This window comes from Oxyura jamaicensis, chromosome 6, assembly GCF_011077185.1.
Source record: "Oxyura jamaicensis isolate SHBP4307 breed ruddy duck chromosome 6, BPBGC_Ojam_1.0, whole genome shotgun sequence".
Lineage (NCBI taxonomy): Eukaryota > Metazoa > Chordata > Aves > Anseriformes > Anatidae > Oxyura > Oxyura jamaicensis.
In genome coordinates, this window is record NC_048898.1 from 18158823 (window position 1) to 18182515 (window position 23693).

The 23693-nt window shown below is 40.0% G+C and overlaps 1 protein-coding gene across 4 annotated transcripts in view; it reads left to right on the top strand.

Moving 5' to 3' along the window:
- Positions 1 to 7517: 7517 nt before the first annotated feature.
- WDFY4 (WDFY family member 4) overlaps positions 7518 to 23693 on the top strand; it is a 134196-nt gene continuing 118020 nt past the window's right edge. For 3 of the 4 annotated variants that reach the window (XM_035330291.1, XM_035330293.1, XM_035330294.1), the window contains exons 1-6: positions 7518 to 7649; positions 8160 to 8432; positions 13370 to 13538; positions 18240 to 18501; positions 22641 to 22755; positions 23338 to 23441. In XM_035330291.1, the coding sequence (XP_035186182.1) occupies positions 18241 to 18501; positions 22641 to 22755; positions 23338 to 23441 (480 nt within the window). In that variant the 5' untranslated portion in view covers positions 7518 to 7649; positions 8160 to 8432; positions 13370 to 13538; position 18240. The remainder of the gene's footprint in view (positions 7650 to 8159; positions 8433 to 13369; positions 13539 to 18239; positions 18502 to 22640; positions 22756 to 23337; positions 23442 to 23693) is intronic. The other variant, XM_035330292.1, reaches the window with a different exon arrangement.

Sequence of the window (23693 nt, forward strand, 5' to 3'; positions counted from 1 at the left end):
TGATTATCATGTTCTTGGGTGGAATGAAAACACTCAAATAAACAACAGCCATGTTCAACCCCAGATACTAGCTTTGAAGTCTTTTTGGTTAATTGAAAACAAACTACTTAGTGTAAACAGAAGCATTCCATTTGATCCTGTTTGAAATGTTTTGCTTTGACATAAAGATTATCAGCCCTTCTTAAAGCAATTTCAAATCAATTTAAACTATTTTTTAGAAGTCAAAAAATTCCTATTTTTTCCACAGATTAAGCATAAGAAATTCATATCTGAGTCTCCCAGATGTACTTTTATGGGAAAATAAACTGTCAGGGAAAAAAATAAATAAATAAATAAATAAATAAAATCATCTCCAACACTGAAGGCTGCAGGTCTTTGCTCTGACAATTTAAAATACTTCCTGAAAGAAAAACTGAGAATAGGTTCAACAGAAAGGTAACCTAGTAAGTGTCAGGGGTGAACCAGAGCCTATGGGAATGTTTAACTACTGAAGACTGTATACCAAGCTACTTACACTGAGCAGAATAGCTGGGGCAACAGATCTCAATGGTTTGTACCTTAAGTCGCTCACAAGTTTCAGAGCCTCTTTCCATCCTACAGGCAGTTTCTTGGGATGTGTGTCCCTGAACTGCACCACCACTACTGAACAACACCTCAAATGGCCCCTGCCCTTGAAGTATGGCTGGGGATGCCCTGGCTTTGCCTCGAGCGCTGCTTCATCTGCAGCCCAGGTCACCTCTTCTCCTGTGCCTGCCCCATGCTACAGCCAGATATTCCTTCCACACATGTACCTGGCAATATGGCTCCTTAACAAATATACATCCACCCTCCTATATAAAAAGCAACTCTATAAAAGGCCATGCAGCAGGAGAAACAAACAAACAAATAAACAAACAAACGAAAAAGAGTAACAACTGATTTGGCTTATTCTCTCTGTATCAAGCTGTTTCATTGCTAAATGGAAATGGAGAAAAATGGAAATACAACTTTATGACAAAAGCTCTGTGCTCCTATTTGGTGTGGGTATCTTTGAGTAGAGTTTAAGAATATCTCGATCAGAGAATTTGAACAAAGACACCAGAAAATGCACCTGTGTGGTCTCCCCAGCTTAAGAGTACCCGAAGTCACGTGCTGCACCTCAGTATAAATCTTCATACTAGCGATTCTAAACAACATACACCTATTGTTTCAGAAAGCAAACGATCTGTGCCCTTACTATGAAAGCCAAAAAAAAAACCAAACCCTTGCATACGTGTATAGGAATAGTTCTAAGAGTTCCAGAGACCTATATGGTTGTTACAGCACACAAGCTTATTCCACAAAAAATCATCACAAATGCCTATACCAGGCCCTTGAATTGCATTAATAGCCTTATTTGCCCTGACCAGTCTTACCTGGGGCCTCCACTCACACCGTCCACCCGTAGGCCCAGGAGTTCCATTCAGGCCTAGGGTATCACTTTTAGTCTAGGTTGGGTTGTAAGAACATTGATTTCTAGCTTAACTATGCTGGAGTATGTGAGGTATTGACTCTAATCTACCAAGGAGTTTCTCAGTTTGAGTACATCTCTGCCTTGTGATCTTTGTATTTCGTTTGATGTTGATAATCATAATCTAAATCTGTGATCTGTGTGTAGCCTTCCTGGCTTGACTCTAGACCTGCCTTATCATTGTGAACTTGTCTGATGATCTAGGCTCTTAGCTGAACCTGACCATCATTTTTAGGCCTTGCTCTTGCCTACTCAGGAACTGTGGGGCTAGGCCTAGGTTGATGGGGGAAACACAGTGTTTTGGTTTTCTTCTCTGCTCTTTAGGGATCCTTGCTGATCCCTAGCAATCTGAGGCTTATTCTGTTCTAGAACTAGGCCAAAGATAAACTAGTTCCCAAGGCTTCTTAAAAAGACCAGAGAAGCTGTGTGGTTGTAGGCAATTAAGACAACTATGACTGATCTGTGGCAAGAAGGGCCTTCCAGATGGCTTGAGATAAAAACATTTATGTGTGTACCTGTTACTGGAAATCACTGGTCTAAATACAGAATGGCTGTGTGTCAAAGAGCAGTAACCATCTACAGGGTGAGAAAATTGGAATCGGCTGACTAACCAAGGACTAGAGAACTGTTATTATCTGCTTCTTATGTGAATCTAAAAATAAATGTGTTCCTTAATTATCTGTCACCTCTTTGGAATGTGGAAAAAACATTCTGTATGTCACAAGTGTTTACCATTGATTGTTAAGCACATAATGATAGCAAATGATATGGCCTAGGGGTTAGAAAACTTGAATAGAGTGTGGAGGTGAAGCCTCCAGACTTAAACACTGACTCATTTCCCTTGGTCACACGCAAGACACTGAGCCCCAGGCCCTATCCACCTCCATGCAGTGTTTTGAGACCTGGGATTGGCAAACACTATCTAAATCCAGTGGATGATAATGTTAGTAAGTTATTGCAGTGGGGACACTCATAGAAGATATGATTCATCTGCTGGCGCCAGGGCTGATGGCTAGAGGCTATGAAACATGTCAGGTACTTGCGACGGAAGAGTGCGTGGGCCAGTGAAGTAACTGAATCTGTGTGGGGGGCATTGAATGGATCTCTATTTCCCCAGGCTGCATGTGCAGCATGCTGTCACCCACCAATTACTACATAGCATATCCTTCTTTCCTCCTCCTCATCTTCTGCTACCATATGCAGGCCAGGGACTTGTTGTAACTAGCTGATTGATATATTCTCTTTACTCATCAGCAAGATGGGTCTGGATCAAAGCCCAAGATCTAATCACCCTGGACTTTGGCACCATTGAAAACCAGATCCATTTTGTTTAGATTGCAACTTCATTTGGTTAGAATTTGTTCTCTTACTGTATAAAATGAAGTTGATGGAAAAGAGTCCAAAGAAGAAAGGACTCTGATATGCATTTTCAGATCAATAATTGCAGCAACATTGCCTTTGCAAGGCAAGTTGGAATAAATATTTGTATAGGAACTGTGGAAATTCTCTTGCTAAAAAAGACTGAGCAGTAAATAGATATCATTTTAAGTATCTAATGACCAGAAGACATTTCAATTTGATATGACCTTTGCTTCCAGGCTAAGCGATTGCCAGTTCAAAACCTCTTGAGGATGCTGCCATCTGGTTTTCCAGGCGAAAAGCATTACCAGTCTTTCAGCTGTCAGTAATCAGCACTTTCATTGGCACTCTTAGGAGACACAGCAAGAAATATGTGGACCTTTAAAAATGGCCTCTAGTACTAGCTAAGCTGATAATGTATGATGGAGGATGTGTTGATGCTCCAGATCTGCTCTGGAAATAACCGAAAGCTTGATGGTATTTTTGTGGTGGGGAAAAAAAAAAGTCAACAGTTCAGGAAAAACTTCAGAGATTATCTGTGACTAAAACATAAATGGAGCAATTTCTTTAGCTTTGGGTTATTTTTATTTTTATTTTTTATTTTTATTTTAATAAGCCTAATGGCATCTTGGGTCTTCCAGAGGTCATATTTTTCAAATGAGGCGGTGAATGTGCCAAACACTTCTAGGCTACTAAGAGAGGGCAGAACTATGATCTTACAGAAATACAATCAGGAACATGGGATAAAGTGGAGACTATAAACAAGAATAACTTTGAATGTTTTGCAGAGTGAAACTAGGCAATTTGGGTATCTTTAACAATCTTTTGCAGTCAGTGTTCCTTTCTATTTAGTCTCATTCCAAAAGTAGGTCAAGAACATTCATCTTTCATTTCAGGCTGTATGAGCTTCTCTAGAGAGCAGCAGCTACAGCCTGAGAGAAGACTGTAATACAGCTGTCATAAACCTGAGTAGGGGAACAAACTAAACAAGTGGCCATAATGCTGATGGCCAAAGATGGCTTCAATTTTTCCCTTTTCTGCAGTGATGAACATGCTGAATGCTTATATCCCTACAAGACCTCTTCTGCTACTGTAGCAAATACCTGAAAACCAGTTAACTTAATTTGAAAGTGTGCCCCTCAGGTAGGAGTATTAGGTATTTTGCTTAAGTGACCTGCAAACACATTTAGAGAATTGTGTTATTCTTCATGGTAGATAAAGAAAACATGAATTTGTATTTTCTTTCCCTCTTTGTTATTTACTGCTGACAAACATCAAAGATGTTGATGTGCCCTTTTCTGGTCTTGCTATAAGCATAATGGACTCTGACCATATTGAGGGGAGTACTATACTAAGGAGAAGAAAAATCTTTAACAGAAATTTCTGACTTCCAATAAGTTATTATGCAATCAAAGAAACAACAAAAGAAAGTCTAGACAATTCTGAATTATCTGAAAAAAATTCCAGCTTTGTTTTGTGATGTTCCTTCATATGTTGGAGGCAGATAAGACACAGATTATTAATGTAAAACAATATATAAATCAATACAATAATATAAATAATACAAACAACAATAATATAAACTATACAAATACAATACAATAAATACAAACAATAAAAGCTTCTGAACAAGTGCTACTCAGATTGTTGGAGAGCTAGGGTACACTACCCACAAGGATTGAAAATGCTGAGGCTTGCTTAATCTGGCAAAGAGACTAATGGGGGACCTAGTATCAGTCCACAACGAGTTAAACAATTTTTTCAAAGACCATGTAACTCAAAGCTTCTTGGTAGTGGCAGATAATAAAACAAAAAGCAATGCCTGCCTGGTTTAAGCTTAGGAATTCAGTTTGGAGACTAAGAAAACTTTTTCACCAGGACAATGGTGAAATACTGGGATGGATACAAAGAGAGCAGGTATTCACAAGCTTTCAAGATGGCTAAGCTAGGCTAGTTTTGGTAGTAGGCCTGTTCCAAGCAGAAGGCTGGCCTAGATAACCTCCAGAGCTTCCTTTTCTCCCCCATTTTTGTGAATCTGTCTGAAAGACTGTTTTCTGCTGCTGTACCTGTTGGTCTAGCAAAATGCTACTTCTCTCTCTAACCCTTGCTTCACTGACACCCTCATATCATCACAGGTCTAACACACCTGCTACTGCGATCACACCTGTCAGATCAGGTAAATAGCAGCTGAGGTTCTTCCCCACATCATTACCTCTTTCAAATAGATGAGTCTTTTCTTGGAATTTCTCTATGAAATTAATTCTGAATTTCCCTGAACTTAAGTGTTTTGCTATACTGAAATAAGGAAATTAATTGTTTAGTATGAAGCATAGGATTAGTGTAACTGAAACCATAAGAGACTACTCACTTGTCTTACATCAAAATACATGCTTAACTGACCTGCTAGATCAGAAATTATTGGAGTAAATCATATTGTTTGGATTTTGTATTATGTAAACAAAGCATAGAGCCTCAAACTTCATAGTGAAAGGAAGCTGTGTCTGTCCTAGGTAGCTCTGCTGTCTCGCCCAGGTCTCTGATTCTAATTGTATTATCTATACAGCCGGTCCTCCAGTTGTATCTTGACATCACTGCTCTCACTCAAATCTAAGAAAATTTGTTGGAATTACTCTGACAGTCCCAGAACATGTCTGGAGAGGTTACTGTATTTTTTTCTCACTCACCTGTTCCTCTATGTGTCCAGATTCTCCCTGCACATTTGAGATCAGTGACAGGAATATACTCTTTAGTCAGGAGCTGCAGAACCTCACGAATCAGCTGCATTAAAAAGCAGAAACATGGGCAGTCACTTATATTTGTGGGCCTAAAAGAAATGAGGTCCTTGATTCAGAGAGGAAGTACAGAAATGCATTATTTAAATGTTAAATGCTATTGTTGCAGAATGGATTATTTCTTTTTCTTTTAGTGGCAGGAGCCAAAGAACAGTGCATGCATATTTTAGATGCTGGGGACTGAGGCTGGCATCCTCAGGAATATGTCTCTTCCTGCTGTCTCAGGCAAAACCATAGTCACTTATTCTGATCTGATTCAAAATGAAACTAGGGTAAAAACTGGAGGCTAGGTGAAAAATGATGGGAGCTAAAAATTTCAGAAGTGATGTTATTTTAACACTGACATTTTTTTCTATTTCAAAAAAATTTAAGCAGCAGGGGAGAAAATAACTAAATTAAAATTGAATTGTAAATATTAATGACTTCTGGACTTGGGTCTTTGAGACTAGATAGTATCTTTTGGCTCTGTCACTGGGTGGCAACCTGGTCCAGGTTATGTCACTTCAGTTTTTAATGTCTGTGTTTTCCAGCCTGTAAAATAGAGATTATAATACTGACAACTCAGATGATAATTTTTTAGAGATGTATGCAAATAAAATGCGCTATAAAATGGATTTAAAACAAATACTTTTAATTACTAAGCAAAACTGTAACCTGAAAATTTGTTCCTGTAAATTATTTTGAATCAAAATGTAACTGAAAAATGTGAAACACATTTTTGTTTTTTAAATAACAATACCACCATTTCCATTGGGGAACAATCACTTAGCGGTCCTGTTCTTATAAAATCAGCATTCAGTTTAAAGCAGATACAATCCTAATAAAAGTGCTCTTAATTTTGGTAATCAACACCACTTTTCAATGATTCCTGTTTCCTAGAATATGACATTTACATCCTTCCTTTCCCTTCCCCAATATCAATATGTGGAACATGCTTATTTGAACTACCCAGCTGTGTATTTACATGAATATCTTCTCAAATATGATCTCATGTGCAGGTTGTCCATGTTTACAGACTCTCAGCAGCTGCAGTGTTATGAGTCTGAAATATTGCAGCACCAAAAAAAAAATAAAAAATGGTTCTAAATCCTTAGGAAGACAGTTCCTAAGCTAGTGTTACTGCAGGGAATTTACAGCTTGGAAAGTAATAACACTGAAAAAAAAATATTGGATTTATAGAAACAGTACTGTGCGAATTGGATTTTTTTCTTTAAGAACAACAAAATAACCTCCCAAAAATGTGACTATGATTTAACACTCCCCAAATGACATTTGTCTCAGGATATTCTCTTTTTTTTAATTTTATTTTTATTTATTTATTTTTGGTGATGCTTTAATCAGCATCTTGCATTTAATCACCTTACTTACATTTTTGTTCAATATTTAAATTCAAGTTACCTTTTCAAAACAATGTTGACTAGATTTGCTTCATAAGTATTGGGAAATAATAATAATAATAATTTTTAAAAAATCTTCCTTTACATGTCCCTGATTTTTTTCTTCTGAAATTATTTGACAAAGATGACAAGCAATTTTCTACCACACCAAGCTCCATTCTTTGTTCATAATCTTTTATCTGCTTTGCTACATGCTGATAGCTCCTGTGCCCCTAGAATGGGAGGGTCAAAATAGACCACTGTGTTCCAAGTGGCTTCTCTGCTGGGTGCCCAACCAAAAGGTGTCCATTCCAGAAGCTGGAAATGTAATTCTATAAAAGCTCAAATTGCTGAAAGTATGTACAGGAACGAAAGTCATAATATTTTGTTTTATGATGTACTCTCCTATCTCTCTTTAAGACAGACTGAGGAAAAGTAATGGGAGCTGCAATTATAACATGAGAATGAACTGCCTACTTGGAGCTTTGCATGATTTCTAGGCTTTATGTGGCATCATACCTTGAGAGCCCTTCTGCTGTGCTGCCACCTGGTGACACTTGGAGGCGAAGGTGCCAACACATGAAATGCTCTGAATCCAGGCTGCTGATGCTACCTCTGAGACCCAACAGACAGGTAATGTCTGGAGCTGGAGTGGGGGCTAAAAGGCTATAAGGTATAGTTTCATATTTGTGGTCTGCGTGGACAGAATAGCTGCGTGGGAAAGGAAGAGCTCTGAATATCTCTTGGAGGCATGCTTGTATGGGGGAAAGACAGGCTTAATTTTTCATCTTTATTCTTTTCTCACATAAGCAACAATTAAGAAATAAAAGAAATATAAATGTTCAATGGAAATGATTTCAAATAGAAATAAAAATTACCACTAGAGCCTGGCCTGACCATGTTAAATATGTTAAATATTTAATTGTGTGCTTGTCATCTGTGCATTCAAGAAGGCTCTTCAGATGAGTCCCACCTTTGAGCTACATCTCTAACTGTGGAGAATGAAACACAAGCCATGGGACGGCCCTTTTCCTTGAAGAGGCAACTACACTTCCTCTAAGCTTGTTGTAGTGAGTGACTGATGCACTGAGCTACAAAACAATGGTTTAAGTTTCACCTCAAGACTGGTCTCTTTTTGTGCAGCTTAAAAACCCTAAATACTGAATAAGTCTTCTTAGACCTACATGTGAGCCCTGCCATTCACATTCTTCTGCTCACAAAGAGGCAATAACTTCAAGCAGAGGCAGCCCAAGACCCGGTGTCTGGAGTGGCATTCTAACACACAGACATCCAGAAAGAATTTTCTGGGTTGTCAGCTCTGAGCCACTGCTCTCCAGCCCTGGGATGGAAGTGCAGAAAAAGGGATTCCTATCTAACAAGCATCTGCTGAGGAGCCTGATGCACTTCCTTTTTGTGGTGAGCCTTTCTGCAAGGTAACTTATTTTACCAGTTCCTCCTCTACTCCATGTAGTAGCAGCCTCTACTGCAAATTTGTAAGCTGTACTTTCAAGGTCTGAATATACTAAGCTAACAAATGATCATGCAGCTAATGAGTTTTTTATTGTTCAACTTTTCTCTTTAACAAAGTATTTTGATATGTTCAGAACAAGAGTTTAATTTCAGTTCTATTTTTTTTTTTTCTGAGTAACAGCAGCAATTTTATGTATTCTTGTAGGTTAAGCTCCTAGCAGAAAAGAAACTATTAATGTACTATCTGACTATAAATTAAGAAGAGCTTGTTCATATTTTTTTCCCTATTATTTACTAGCCTAGAACAGTCATCTGAACACCCTAAAAGCAGTCTTTTCCTAGGGAAAGATGAAAACAATTCCCAGGGACCTACTCAGTTTCAAGGACTGTTTTTAAACAAAAGAATATCAGATAGCAAACCTACTGCTTACATCAGTTTGTCCTCATTGCTTCTGCCCCAAATTTTTTATGACAGTGAAATCTAGCAATCAAGTGCAATTACAGCGTTCCATAAATAGTAAAAGTGGAGAAGGTACATGAGTCTAGTTCAGAGAGCTAGAAGAATGTAGAAAAGCCAGGTTTGCCCATGAATAGGGTCTGAGGGCTTGTTAAGCATGCTTAGTAGCTATTTGAAGGTACCTGAATAGTTATCACTATGGGATAGCTGCCTTCCTGGATATATGCAGAGTCCCTCTGGGAGTGCAGCTTATAGGAGAGCAAGGTCAGGAGCGGGAGTTTATAAATAGAACTGGGAGCTAAAAAGAAAAAAAGGTTGTTAGTAGGGGATACATCAGAGATGTAAAATGTCTGCTTTCACACATGTTTTGCAAGGAATTTGTTTAATTTGTTTAGCCTGAACTTCAGGCTCCCTGTTTCTTCTGACAGTAAAGAGTTACTGCAGGCTGTGCAAGCTAAAAATCCTTGCTGAGAGCAAATGGGGGTATTAAAAAGGAAGAAAAGATTTCTAAGACTTTAAGAAAGTGGTGTTCACTAGAGGTTTTGGTGCTGATTCTCCACACTGAGATAAGTAAATCTTCCTGGAAAACAGCTCTTGGTCAATATGTTTATGTAATTATATCTTGTGCTTTTGTCTGAGTCTGAGAGTGTTGTTTTCTGATGAGTGCTGTGTGTTCAAATTTACCTTTATATTCTGTAGATGCTTTGCTGCAGAATGTCTGCATCATGATCCTTTAATTCAAATACTCCTGAAAACAATGAATTCCTTTGTATCATATAGTATAAAGTTAATCTGAGGTACAGGAAGGGGGGAAATGGTATGCCATTATACGTTCCATTAGGCTTTCAACTTCCTCAATCTCATTAGATGCATATGCATGCCTTCCAGTGTGAACATCATGTGTTTAGCCAGGCCACCTTAAAAATTTTCATGCACAATGTATTTCTGGTCAGTAGGTGGCATTTAGTGTAAATAGCAACTTAGATCCTTTTTTCTTCTGAAGAAAACAAACAAACAAAAGTTTTAACTTTTTGTTACAAAATATTTTCTAAATGTAGCCTTTTTAATTTTTTTTTTTTTTTTTTTTTTTTTTTTGAATTTGCTATTGCTTTACTGACTGGAATAACTGGAGTAATTTTGGTGGAATATAGTTAAGGACGGAATCAAAATATTAGAGTTTAAATTTGTATTTCTGTGCTTATAGTCCAGTGATATTCCCTTCCTGACCATTTCTGACTACTTATAAAGGAGCCACAAAAATAACTAAGAAAATAGGGGATTTAAAAGCAGCAGCCTTGAACGTGTTCTGTAAGGGTTCATAGGAAGCTACTTCAGAATTTCACAACTTGGAAAAGACTGAAAACCACTACTCTAATCTGACTTATCAGACCCAGCCTATTGGATTTACTTTGGTTCTTTCTTGTTGAAACAGAAACATACAAAAATCACACTTTGATTTATGGACTTTTGTTGATGGAGTGAATTTTGTACCAATTTCCAATGAAACCCTTTGAAACGAAAATTTCATATATTTCATATCCATGTTGTGGATATTATCCATGTCACAACACTGCCACTCCAAATCTTATTGCTGCCAAGATCCAGCCTGTGCACTGGGAGGCTCAGGGGGTGGCTCATGGAGTCCCCTAGATGTCTAGGGAAGAAAATGGACACCTTTTGTGACAGGAGTCCGGAGCTTGACTTCAGCAAGTTGCTGTTTCTGATCATCATGGTGTCAGCGTAGTTAGTGGTGTAGCAGCACCTCCTAACTCAGAGCAAGTGTGCTTGGCTTGGAGGGGCGCAGGGCAGCCACATGCAGAGGACGGCTGCCTGGCAGCAGCACATTGCTACTGCCTTCATGGCTTCATCAGCATGAACTCCATTTACCTTAACCCTGAACTTCAGCTACCTGTGCAGGCACACAAATATGCAAACTACTGTCTGCGTAGCACGGCCCTGTTCATTTCCCCAGGACTGGTAGTGCTGCCCGCAGCCACAGGCCCAACCATGCACTGCAGTGGGTAAGCCTGAGGGGCAACCTCCTTCCCCATGGTCCAGGCCACCTCCCTGCCGCATGGCTGCTGTTACCCAAGGCCTCACAGGCTTTCAGTTGCCTCTGGGTTTGCTTTTTTTCTGTGTTGCCTTTCTCTGCAGTCTGACTGCCATCTTCTGCCACTGAAGAAAGGAGAGGAAAATGAAATGGAGCAATGTCTTAGCAGGAAAGGCAAAGGGTGAAAAAACCTGCAGCTGGCCCAACTTTTGGACGCTGCAATGTTGAAAGGCATGTGTCAAACCCACCCTTTTTCTTGATTTTTGGTCTGTTTTAATACAGCTAACTTTTCATTTCTGTAGAACCGAGAGGCCTGCTTTCCTGCATGCTGAACAGGCTCAAGAAATGTTTGGAGAGAATTTGGTTTTGTGAGGCCGTCCTGAATTATACAGACTTTGGTGCTTGTATGTGTGTGGGGAAGCTGTATCTAGGTGACTTTCTTGACAGTTCTGGGTGTGAAGTGCAGAACTTCTTGAAAAGGAATGCCCCTATATCTACCTATCTGTCTCCCAAAGTACTAATTCTGGATCAGATCAAGTGGACAGTGGGAAGGCCTAAGAAAGGAAGGGTTGTTCCTCCTCTTGTGGGTGAAGGCATGGTGCAAGGGGGTGTTAATGTAAACGGTCCAAACTGACAAGTGGAGTTGTGGTAATACTGCATGAGTTACTAGCTTGTCTTTATTTCTTGAGTTATTTTTACTACAGATAATTTGGTTGCAGCTGTTCTGCTCCAGTGAAGCAGAGATGGAACAGGAGGGCGTGTTGAAACTCTCCACTTTCAGCCCCATCGGCAGATAGTGCAGAATGATAAAGAAATGATGATTCCTATGCTGCATGAATTAGAAATCTACTAATGACTGTGTGGCTGCTTGTGTCCTGAGAGCATCCATGGAGGGGCGCACCACTAGACAGGAGAAGGCTCCTGGGAAATAAAGCTCTGTGATTGAACAGCATGGAGGGGCTGCTGTAAATTACCTCATTTCGTGATTGTAAACTGACAATAAAAGGGGAAATGGAGCAGCAGTGGTAACATTTAGGCTCCTTCTGAGCTAGGAGGGGGAAAACAATGTTTGCTCTTGGGTGGTATTAATGTTCTCTTCAGTGTCTCTGTGCTTGTCATTCATCTCACCACTGGTTTCGGCTAGATTGCAACTGGGAAAGTATTGGCTACAACTGGGAAAGTATTGGCTAATATGTGAACAGCCTAAGGCAGGAAAACAGTGCATACGTTGGCACAGCCAATGCAGGCTGCATGGGCATGTGCTCTGCATGTGCTCAGAGTTGCCTGGAAGCCTGCACGTGCGGCTCTCAGCTGAGCTTGCTAGTGGCCCAATGTCATGTTCACTGGAGCCACCCCTGTGTGCGAGAGGCTCCAAGTGCAGCCTTGTGTTGCACAAGGAGATTGAGAACAATCTACTGGGACTGTTGTGTGCTAGAAACCTCACTGCATTAATGGAGGTCCCCATGTTATATAGGCAATCACTTTCCTGTTCTCATGACCTAACACTGTCCAACACTGAAATCAGACCTTTCAGGACGTGCTTCTACCATCGGAACCATCAGGAGTCTCCAGTCTGGGTGCTGCTCTAGTTTAGCTGGAAGAGAAAGTAGTTCTTCCTCCTGAATAATTTTTCAGACATTTGAGAGAAGTAGATGTTAACAGAAAACTGGTGGCTTTAACTACATAGAGGAAAATCCCCTTAGGTTTCAGTCACTGTAATGCCACAATCCCACTAATTCGCAAGGTCACAGCAAAATCTTCTTCGAGAAATAGTTTAGGAACGTTTTTCTTTTTCCTCTGTAAAAAAATGTCTACAACCCCTCCCCTTAAAAAACAATTATAAAGCCTTTCAGGTATGTCATTGGGAAGCACAAAAAAGCAATCAGACAACTGAGAAGTAGTCTTCCCCCACCCCATGTCTAATGAAGTCTTGTTGTCAGTGCAGTTTACAGTGCTCATTTGCCTCTTTGAATAGCTGCCTTGGCCATTTTAGTAGAGAGGTCAAGGACTTGAATATTTACCTTGAATATTTATTTAAGGGTACTGCATTTGAGGAAGGACTCCAGTTGTTGCCAATGCTTTCTGCGTAAGTTGCACAGAGTTTGAGCTTTGTGGTGCTGTATTCCTGTAGTAGTTTGGTAAAAACCTTAAACTTAGAAACAAAATTACCACCCCTGTGCAGACACACTCTTCATCTTGAATATGGCACTGGGGGGGGGGGGGGGGGGGGGGGGGAGGAATAACTGGTTACTCTATCCAGACAGAGGAATGCGATGCCTGCCAGGTTTGTGCATCAACTGAATTAAGTTGCTTTGGGAGCTTGGTGGGTCCTGAACACGTGGTTCATTTGCTCTTTTCTACTTCTGCTTTCTTCAGGAAATAAGTGCAGCAGCTAGCTAATCAAGTGATTCACAGTGGAAATTTTAAAGAGCAGAGTGGGAGCTGCTGCATGCACCAAGATGCATAATAGGACAGAAGCAACAAAGCTCACTTCTCTGGATGTGGTTGTTGACTGCAAGAAGAGCTGCTGAATCCAGGAGCCCAGGTATGTCAAGAGATTTTTCTGTGAAAGCGGAAGAAACAGATTTAGCTGTTGAAGGAAACTGCAGCATGATCTACAATTGGTTTGTTATGGTAGGATTGTTTTTAAACAACAAAAGCTTCATTTAAAGCTTGCCCTGAACTGCAGCACAAGGAGAAAAAAGGAGCAGAGCTGTTTGCTTGTGTCCTTTATTCTAGGAATAATAATAGGGTATATCTATTGCTGCTGCTATTACAAACTCGTTAGATTTGGTCCTTATCTGTGAGCTGCTGTTTTGAGATAATTACCCTGGTCTTATTCTTTTGAGTTTGTACAACTATTTTGTCTGTGACTAACCAGAAATGTTCTGCTTACTCTTGGGCTGGGCACCATTTGCGTCCCTACCAGGAAGACAGTACCTCAAAAGCAATCTATTTTGATATCTGGGCTTCTTTTCTCTAGACTTCATCAGTGGCATATACAAGTCAGAGAAGAAACTGCTTCCACTTAGATATTTAGAAGCTACTTTTTTAAAACAGAAAAAATAAATAGTGGGTACATGAGAGAGGGCTTAAGTCAGTTTTGTATCCACTTTTGAACTGCATGGAAATGCTCTTCAAACAAAAGTAAAGATAAATGCTGTTACATGTTTGAGACCAAAATAATGATTTTGAGAGGTTGTACTGCACAGAAAGGCCTTGTACAACTTAATATACTCAAAACTAAAAATAAGGTTGGGCAAATTACATTCTAGCATAAATTAAGGAAATTCCTTTGGCAGTCATAGTGTAATACCTTCCTGAAACAAGCTGAAATTATACTTATTGCTGAAAAAATAAAGACTGTATCCTACTGAAATGCAACTTGTTCTTTGAACAGCTTTCAACTTTCTCTAAGCTGATAAGTATTTTAAAACTCTCTTGTATATTACTTTTAGTCAGTGCTTGGATCAAGTCGTCAACCACATTAGGCCCCCATTGTATGAAGTGCTGTGCCAAAATTTATGAAGAGTGAATTCCTTCCCAAAATAATTTACAATTAAAAAGACCTTGCAATGATGGTTAGGAAAATGATAGATTGAGGAACAAAAGGTAAAATATTCGACAGTCTGGCACGGTGTTTTTTTTCTGAGGAACTGTTGTTGGTGCCTGTAAGGACAGAATAGTGTGAGCCACAAAAAAAGGAGGTTGTGGCTGAATTCAGGGTCAACTAGAATTTGTGGGATAAACCAGTTCACAGAAGAAAGTAGATGCCTTCCACTGCTTGGATCATGTAACATCAGAGAGCCTTCTGATGTTACTTTACCTGGGAGGTAAAGGAATCCTGTTTTTAAGCTTTTCAAAAAATTGACTGGCAATTTACTGGGATGACTATTTAATGATCAGGCTTATCTTGGTGGCAAAGAAGGGGAAGGGAATACTGAGAGTCATTACCAGTCGATTTTGGGGGCACTGTGAGCTGTGCATTTCTGACAGTCACCAGAGTCTTGGGTTTTAAATTACCATTATTTTTTATTTTATTTTTTTGCAGACACTTGCTATAAAAAGTGGACCAAATTCTGAAATCTGGTATCAGTCTTCACTGTGTTTTGCTTAACTATCCTAGTGTGAGACCCTTCTCAGATAACAAATGTTTTTTAATGGTTAAAGAAACTCTTGATTTGGTGCAATTTGGGATTTTTGTAGCATTATGGGATTATTCTTTAGATTTTGGGGGGGGTCAAAACCCAAGGTAAATATAAGTAATGCTGAATTAAAAATGAGTCTTTACAAAAATCATACATGTTCAGTCATTAAGCTTTTAATATCAACGTTATTTTTCTACCAGCCTTGGTCAAGCCTTTCCTCCCTTTTATCCTATCAGTCTGAAAAGGCTCAACCACACTGTAGTGTGATTTCATATAATCTTCATTTAGAACAAAAGGGAAAATACATGAATAAGTTCAACTTCCTCTCTGTTACCTGACACCACTTTCTGAATGATAGCATTAGGTTTCTTTGATATATTTTCATTTTCGGATCTCCTTTTTTTTTTTTTTTTTTTTTTTTGTTACTCATTAGTATTTAAACTTTACTTTTTCTATTATTGTGGTATTTATAACATAACCAAAACTGAAATAAGCCATTAGTTTACAATGAGGATCAGTTCAAATGGTGGGATGTAACAGAGAATCAACAGATTAGACCTTTTCAAAATATCTAAGTTATCCTTAGTATCAAAGATACTTGAATCCTGGATCCTGTGATATGTTGATTGGTCCAGAAGAATAACTTTCCTCTAAGCGGAACAGAAAACACAAAAGATTTAGAAGCCCAAATGAAATTGTAGATCCAAGCAAAGGCTATTAGGAGGCAGAACATGTAAAGTAGAAAGTGCAAGTGGAGAAAACGGACTAATACTAGGGGTCTGATGTTTAGTTTAATGTGCCTCTTGTAGTCTGAATAGTTGGAGTAAATTAGGAGGCAAATTGTGATCCTCATTTTGCCATTACATAGCTTTGTATTCTGAAAATGTTTTGAGTGACCAGCCCTGCTTGTCTCTGCTGTGCAATCAGCAAGAAACCCTGCAAAGTAAATTATGAATAGAAAGAGAAAATTGCTAAATACTCTTGCCTCTCTTCAAGCAGTGCCACTGATTGCTCAGTTGCTGGCCTTCTGAGGTCACTATAAGCACTGCATTTCACCTCCGTGCTTCAGTTTCACGATTTGTAAAATGACTGCCTCTGCCATGGATTTCAAGCTTCTTATACGAATGATCAAGGTAAATCTAGACAGTAGGAGTGTGGGTTACTTGTTACTTAGCATTGTTTCAGGTTTAGCATGGTAGTTTCCACAGCAAGATGCTTCACTTAGGAAAGAGGATGGTGCCATTTGGGATGTGAGAGCAGCCTCCTTGAAAAAGTGACTGAACTATGCTATCACTGACTCCTAGAACAGTACCCAGGCTTTTTCAGTACATGGTACAGCTTTGCGATGACTGAAGTGGGCTGATATCCTATACAAGGGCAAAGGATAACCTATGACAAATGTCTCTCCCACACAGTCATGAGGAACAGTGTCTTCCTGTTTCCTCAGTGCCAACAGAGTCATCATACTTTTTCTGCTCACAGAACTGTGTTGTATTGACACAGACAATTAAGGAAAACAACAGCAGTGAAACAAACTGTTGTTGAGGTAGGAAGCTCCAGACTGATACCCTTGGAGACTGATTAAAATCTCGTAGCCCCTCCATCTCCTATCCATCTCCTAGTGAAGGACGGTGTATGGCCTATGGTAGAGTTACCCTTCTCTGTACTGTGAAGGATCAGCCTTTGCATCCAAGCCTAGGTGTCTTCTGGGGCCATCAGCCTGCTGCAGGTGGTGTGGTGCCCAGTGACAAGATAGCGTCACCTTCTTCATCTCTGCAGCTCAGAGGTGCTGCATGCATGTGGAAGTGAAACTGGTTCATCTGGCTTGGAGTGGGCAGGGTGCAAGCAGCAAGCAAGCTGCGTAGCTGATTGATGGCGATGGAAGAGAATCCCAAATATAGTATCACTGTTGGCTCATCATTTCTAAACAAGGCTAATAAGAATCTATTTTTATTTCAGGGGGTCTATAAATGGGTAATGCAGGAGAACTGACTCAGTTTTTGAATTACATTGCTTTTTGTCATTTTTTTTTTTGACAATCCACAACAGTAAGTAAAGAGCCACTGTGCATAGAGAACCTATCTCCTAGAAATAGGTGTATGCTGTTTTTCTTTGAGAGAGTGTTAATGATGGGTTAAAGATTCTTCTAGGTTTTTAAAAAAATGATCAATTTGTCAAGTAAAACGATGGACCATGTTTCTCTTCCTGACAGCTGCCTAGCTGCCTGCTCACACTATAATAGTTTGTGTCATATCCCTCAATTCTGAGCAGTCAGTGTCCTAGACACCACACCGTATATGGCTGATTATGATTGAAACTGGAGAAGCCTAACTTCCACTCATGCAAACATAAAATATTAGGACAGCTCTGGGTAGAGGGGTGAGCTCACAGAAAGCTCTGACAAAGGTGTAGAGTTGCTGTGGGTTCAAGGCTGAATCAGGGACCTCCCAAAAGACCATGGATGAAAACAGAACTGGAAGACAGATGAGAGGACTTGGGGTTGAGATAAGGTCATCAGAGGGATTCCTTTACCTACAGCACAAGATGGACCAATTGTAGGTCAAATTTAATGAACAACCAGTGTTTCCAGCTGGTGCTTCATCCCTGTTCTAGGTGGGGAATGCATCAGACACACAGCTTAGTTTAGCATTCACACTTAATGAAATGTATAACCTGGATCTTGAGAAGTGCTCTTTTGTTGTAAATCTGATGATGGTAATAGTTATGATTTTTCTTTTATAGTTGAGGCAATGGAAGAAGAGAGAAAATCTGACTCTGTTAAAGGTGGGGCTAGAATCCAGATTTCCTGCCTGGTTTATCATTTTATCTTCCAAAGCCCAGATGAGTTGTGTAGAAAATGAATGAGCTCTCTCTTATGAAACATGCATGCATATGATTGCACGGTAATAATGCTGTTGTCCAGGAGCAGAGTGCTTAGCCATTAGAAGTGGAGAAGAATCAGTGGCAGCAAACCTATAAGCTTCCCAAACTCCAATAGCTAAGACTGTGAATGTTTGGGTTGACAGGACCATGGGGTGGTATGGGTTGATGATAGCTGTAAGTAACCACAGTATCTTTAACTTAATTTCTGATTTCAGCATGGACAAATCAACTGAGCACATGGGGCAGCTGGAGGATTCACCTGGCAAAGCAGGACAGCGAGAGCAAAGCCCTGGTGATGTAGACAAAGCAGAAGCACTGGGACAACCTGCACACAGCAAGGACGAGCTGCCCCAGAGTCATGGTCTCCAGTGGGAGGCTCTAGGCAGACAGTTTGTAGAATATGAGCAGGTGGCTCCATTTCTCATCCCAGAGGAGCAACAGAGAAGGCTGCTGGACTTTCTTCCTCTCTTCCTAAAGGTTTGTTCTCTGTATTGCCTTTGGTGCAGATGCCAAGGCCATGCATTTGATTTTTCTGTTGCTCTGTGTTGTGTGGCCACCCTAACTGCCAGTGGAGTTGATTAGTACATGATCTCTTTGGCTAGGAGGTGGGCACTTTTATTCTACTCGGAGCCTAGGGAAACAGTTGCTTGTCCATCTCTCCTCTAACCTGCAATCTTAGCACAAGAAAAGTATATAGGGGAACACTGCTTTATTTATGTGAATGGCTAAATTCTACCCGTTGTGTCAAGGAATATGCTGATGATACAAGCATGTTTCAAAGTGAGTACCCTGTGAAGAGGTTACTTCATATCACCCTACACTATTTTATTTATTTAGTGAAGACTGGGTGCAGTTTCAGTTTGGGGAAAATGAGGTTGTGACATGCTGCTAGCTAGGGGAAATGCAGGAGTATGGTGTGGAAGATTAATTTTTGGGGTTAATGACAGTGCAGATGTCTAATTCCAGTCCTTGAGAAAGGAGTTGTTACAGGTGGGGAAACTGCAGCACGTGAGGAGAGGAAGGTCATAATGTGGGTGAGATAGCTCAGGAGTAGAACACTAGTTAACAGGCTGCCCTGCTGCATTCCCTACAGCTCCTATCAGACAATGATTTCTGAGATGGCCATATTGAAAGGTAAACCTGGAAGAGTCCTGTGATGAATGGGAGTCTTGAGGGTTAATTTTGTTTGAGTGCATGAAAAATATAGGAAATTGTTTGAGTGGATCATACAGTGGCAGAATGGCAGAGCATAATCCTGAGAGATACAGAAAACCTGGCCTATACTTAAATGTTTTCTGATCACGTGGTTCAGTAGGATTGTCTTTCTCCTGAATTACCTAGGGTATTTATGGGTATAGAATCTGGTTTTTACACACTCCCATCATGTAAATCTTTCAGAAAGCAAATAAGTTTGTTTGTTTTGTAAAACCATATCTTAATGATGGCATATTTTATCTGTCTGTACTTGTTTTTGTTCGTGGGTGACCAAACTCAGACCCATCAATTCCCTACCTGTCTGAACCAGTTTTCTAAACAGGTAGTAAGTGGCGGAGAAAAAATATTGTTAGACATGGTGTGTTAGACATATGTGGAAGCATTATGGGACACAAAAAGGGACCCTGTAGTACAAGGAATGTATTTAAATGTGTGAGCAAGGAAATCACTGTGCTTAGTTCTGTGAAATCTTTGGTGTCCATAATATAAAGAAATAACTTCCAGATAGTCAAAAGCATTTCACTCAGCTGGATGAAGCATGAACTTGTGAAGCTTACACAGAACTTTCCCCACAGAACACAGGGTTTCAAAACTGCTGTAGATGCTCGTGCCACTTAACAGTACTGAAGCAGGTAACCCTTTGGTGTCAGTGTGATGCAGACAAATCAAGTGCAGTTCAAGTTGCAGGTTGGGTCTGGCAAGACCTATGGCAAAGACTTTGCTATATTTGAGTGCAAGCTTGCCCTGGTCCAAGGCACAATACACTTGTGACACTTGAGAAATAAACGTCAGTACCTGTGAGTCAGAGGACAGCAATTCCTCAGGAGGCAGGCTAAGTGTTGCCAAGGCACTGGCAATTTTGTGCACAGAAAAACCCATCTGTGCTTCCCTTCTGCAGGGCTGAACTTCACATGTTTTAGGGTTGTAAGAAATGATTTCCTGAAATGCAGTAATGATTTCAAATTCCTAAAGAATATCATGGCTACAAAATATATTCAAAACAGATGTGCAAATTTCCCATTAGCTTAATGCTTGCTTTTGTGCTCTATGAGAGGGATTTTTGCTTTCCCTTTTCTCAAGTTTTTTAACAGCAGAGCTTTGTGCTGTTTTGTAGTCTTTTAAGTTCAGATGCATGGGTAGAGTATTTTGTCCTTGCATCATTGATTTAGGAGTACATTGTTGAAAGGCTGGCCCATTAGCTTTGAGTTATCATGTCTTTCCCCATACAACTTTACTACCTTTCATGTAAGAGCTTCCTGCTTTGTGTGAAGCCCCTGGTCTGGCCCGGGCAAACACATCTTTGTTCAAGTTCTTAGTTGCATTAACCACCCTGCTTTCTTGTATTTAATAGGGGATTGTGCATAAATCCTCTTTCTCCCTTGAGGATTTTCATTTGTCTTCCTTTCGTTGTTGGGTCATGCAGGTGCCAATGCATCTCTGTCTCCACCTGAGAGCTTTGGCTCTTGCTGGGCCAGCTGGAGAAAGGGCCCTAACCAGGAGACAGCTGAGATGCGGGGGCTCATTGCTCCCTGACACTCCTTGATGCAGAAGGAAAAGGTGTAGGAGGAAAATGTTAGCTAACTGTTTGTGATCTAGGCATAGGCTGGGAGTGATTTTAATGCGACGTCTGGTGCCTCTATGTGCCTTGGAAAGCATCAGAATGTTCTATTCGATAGATGGCTTTTGAGTTAGCATCTCTCCATGAAGCATTGCTCAAACCTCAGAGGGAAATGTCATCCCCCTTAACACTGAAGCAGTCTGTTACTCGGCATAGGCAATTCTAACGTAGAGCTCTGTGTAAAACAGTTGGGAGTTTCAGTGTGTTGCTGCCTGTTCCCGCTACCCCTGACTAGGAAGGACAGATGGTAACAGCAGACAAGGAACTTATGGCAATATCTTTAACATCTAGAAACAGCCAGGCTTAAGAGGAAGAACAGATTAGGTTGACACCGCATTATTTGAGTTTCCCCAGAAGGCAGGCATTCTGGAATGGAGTCAGGTTGGGCTTCTTCCAGATACAGATCTTTATAACTCAAAGACCAACATGGAACTGATTGGGCCTGTTTTTAGAGGAGAGCATTTTCTAGAGGTTAGTGTCTGACCCCTACAGGATGATCACCCAGGAAATTAAATTGGAACATGAGTGGCCTTCTCTGTAATGACACAGCCTTACTGAGCTTTTGCACAATGGCAGTAGCACTGTGCTGACCCTTTGATTAATTAATATTGTTGGTTGATTGAAAATGAATATGTTTTAGAATGAATAGGATATATTTGAGAAAAGGAAAGGATGTCAGAAGTGGAGCAGGGAACCATCAAGTCTTGCTACTGTTGTCAGTTTTGCATTGAATTGTTCTTCTGTACTTGAACAAGTAATTCATATACTAGTTTATGAATTTGCTTTTCTTGGCTAGCTAAACATTTAGGGCAATACCTGCCTGCTTAGGAGAGCTTTATTATGGTGTAGGGTAGGAATTATTCAGAATTCCTGGGCTGGTAAATGTTAACTGTCAAAATCTTCAACATTTCAGTAGAGCATCTTTTCCTATAATAGAACTGAATTGTACTCACGATGTAGCTGGCTTGTAAAGTTGCAAGCTCATAGCCATAGAATTGTAAGGCAGAAACTTTATACATGCACTAAAAAAGCAAAACATAAAAGAAGCGATGGATTTTGCTTTTTGTTGTTGTTGTTGTTTTGTGATTTTTCTGAATTTTTTAACTTTAAAGAAACAGTTCAGTTTCAGGTGAATCTTGCCAGTATACTGCTGCCTGCATGCAGTAGTTGCTTATTATCATGGTTTCTGTGTGACAGATCTGTTGCAGTGCTCCACGAGAACTGCAGTTCCAACCCCATTTCAGTTTCTAAGTAGCTGAGACCATGCAATGACTTGCTGAACAGAGAAAATGCAATTTTTATGTTTTTATTTCTGAAAAAATGTTTATTTTTTGATTAAGACCAGTTTTGGGAAAACAATTTTTGGAGAAAGATATCCTTTTAGTTGATTTTTTGGACAACAGTAATCTCTTTAAGGTACAGACTGTTGTATTATTTTAAAATGTGCTAGCATGCTTTTTGTTACAAATAAGTATTGGCACAGAGGCTGTGACAGACATCTAAGCTGTTTTGATTCTATCCACTGGAGAAAATAATGTAAATGCTGTCTGGCCAGGTGCATTATGTGAGTCAAATGTTGCCTGTTCCAGGCTGACTTCTGTATCTGAAGGGTCGGACTTCTGCTAGTCCATTAAACAGCATTTGCCAGACAACATTGTGTGGGGAGGGAATTTTGAAGGGAAATGTTAACTTCAGCTTTATGTATATTTATTAGTACTTCTCAATCCACCCAACACATGCGGTATCAGAAACTTTTAAACAGTTTTTCACACTTGGATTTCAGGCCTGGGAACAGTCTGATGGAGTAATCATATTCCCCAACATTCAGCTGTTAGCCAGTGAAGTTTCCAAGCTTCTTACGAAGGAGATTAAGAAGAACCTCAATGGCAAGCCTGCAGGTAATGATCACATAGCATTTCTACTGGGGGTTTGCTGTTATTCAGCTGTCCTCTATGCTGTGTTACACACTTAGTATGAGGGAAATAAAGAGAATAAAAAATGCATAGCATGCCAGATCTCCTACCAGTTCTAGCCCACAACTATTAGGTGTGACTTTGCTGTAGATCTGGGCTTGTATGCCACACCAGACTTTATTTTGGAGCTTGTAGGTAGAAATGCATAGCACTGCAGCTATGCAGTAAGAGTAGGCTACACTTGATATTCTGAAGAGCTTTCTTTAATGGGAAAAGTAGGCCAGTCCCATATGGCTTTCCTGGGGCCTTTTGTACAGTCTTTGCACTGGTCAGTTGGCAAACTTCATGAACTGAGACGATATTCCCAGTGAAGCTTGTCAGTTTATGAAAAGTAGTTTACAAGAACTGGCCTGAGCCTGTTGGATCAAAATCCTTCATGTTTTTCCATTCATCTCTGGATTTTTTCTAGTATAATTTTGTAAAATTTGTCAGATCTGTTAAGAAAGGATCAATGCAGTGTTTTCACCTTTCATTAAGGAATTGAAGTTTAATGTTTTGTGGTAACAGAGGAAGCTCGTCTGGCTTTGGAGCAATTGCTGCAACAGAAAGGGGAAGTAGAAGATGGCTGTTTGCTCCTGAAATCAGTGTATCTACTCTCACAGACTGATGTGGTAAGAGAAATACTTACAAAGGGTTTGTTTTGTTTTGTGATTTTTTTTTTATTAATATTTTTTAGTTCTGAGAGACTGGGTAACCACCCCAGCAGTGGAACATCTAGGACTTAAAATGTTTGTGTTGTCCCCAGTGCTTCATGCATCAGCATGTCCAGGGTATAATCAGAGAGAGAACATTCTGGCAGGTTTATAGTCCAGGCTTTTCTAAAATAGGGAAGTAAGTGCTCTGTGCTTTCAGATACCCTTTTG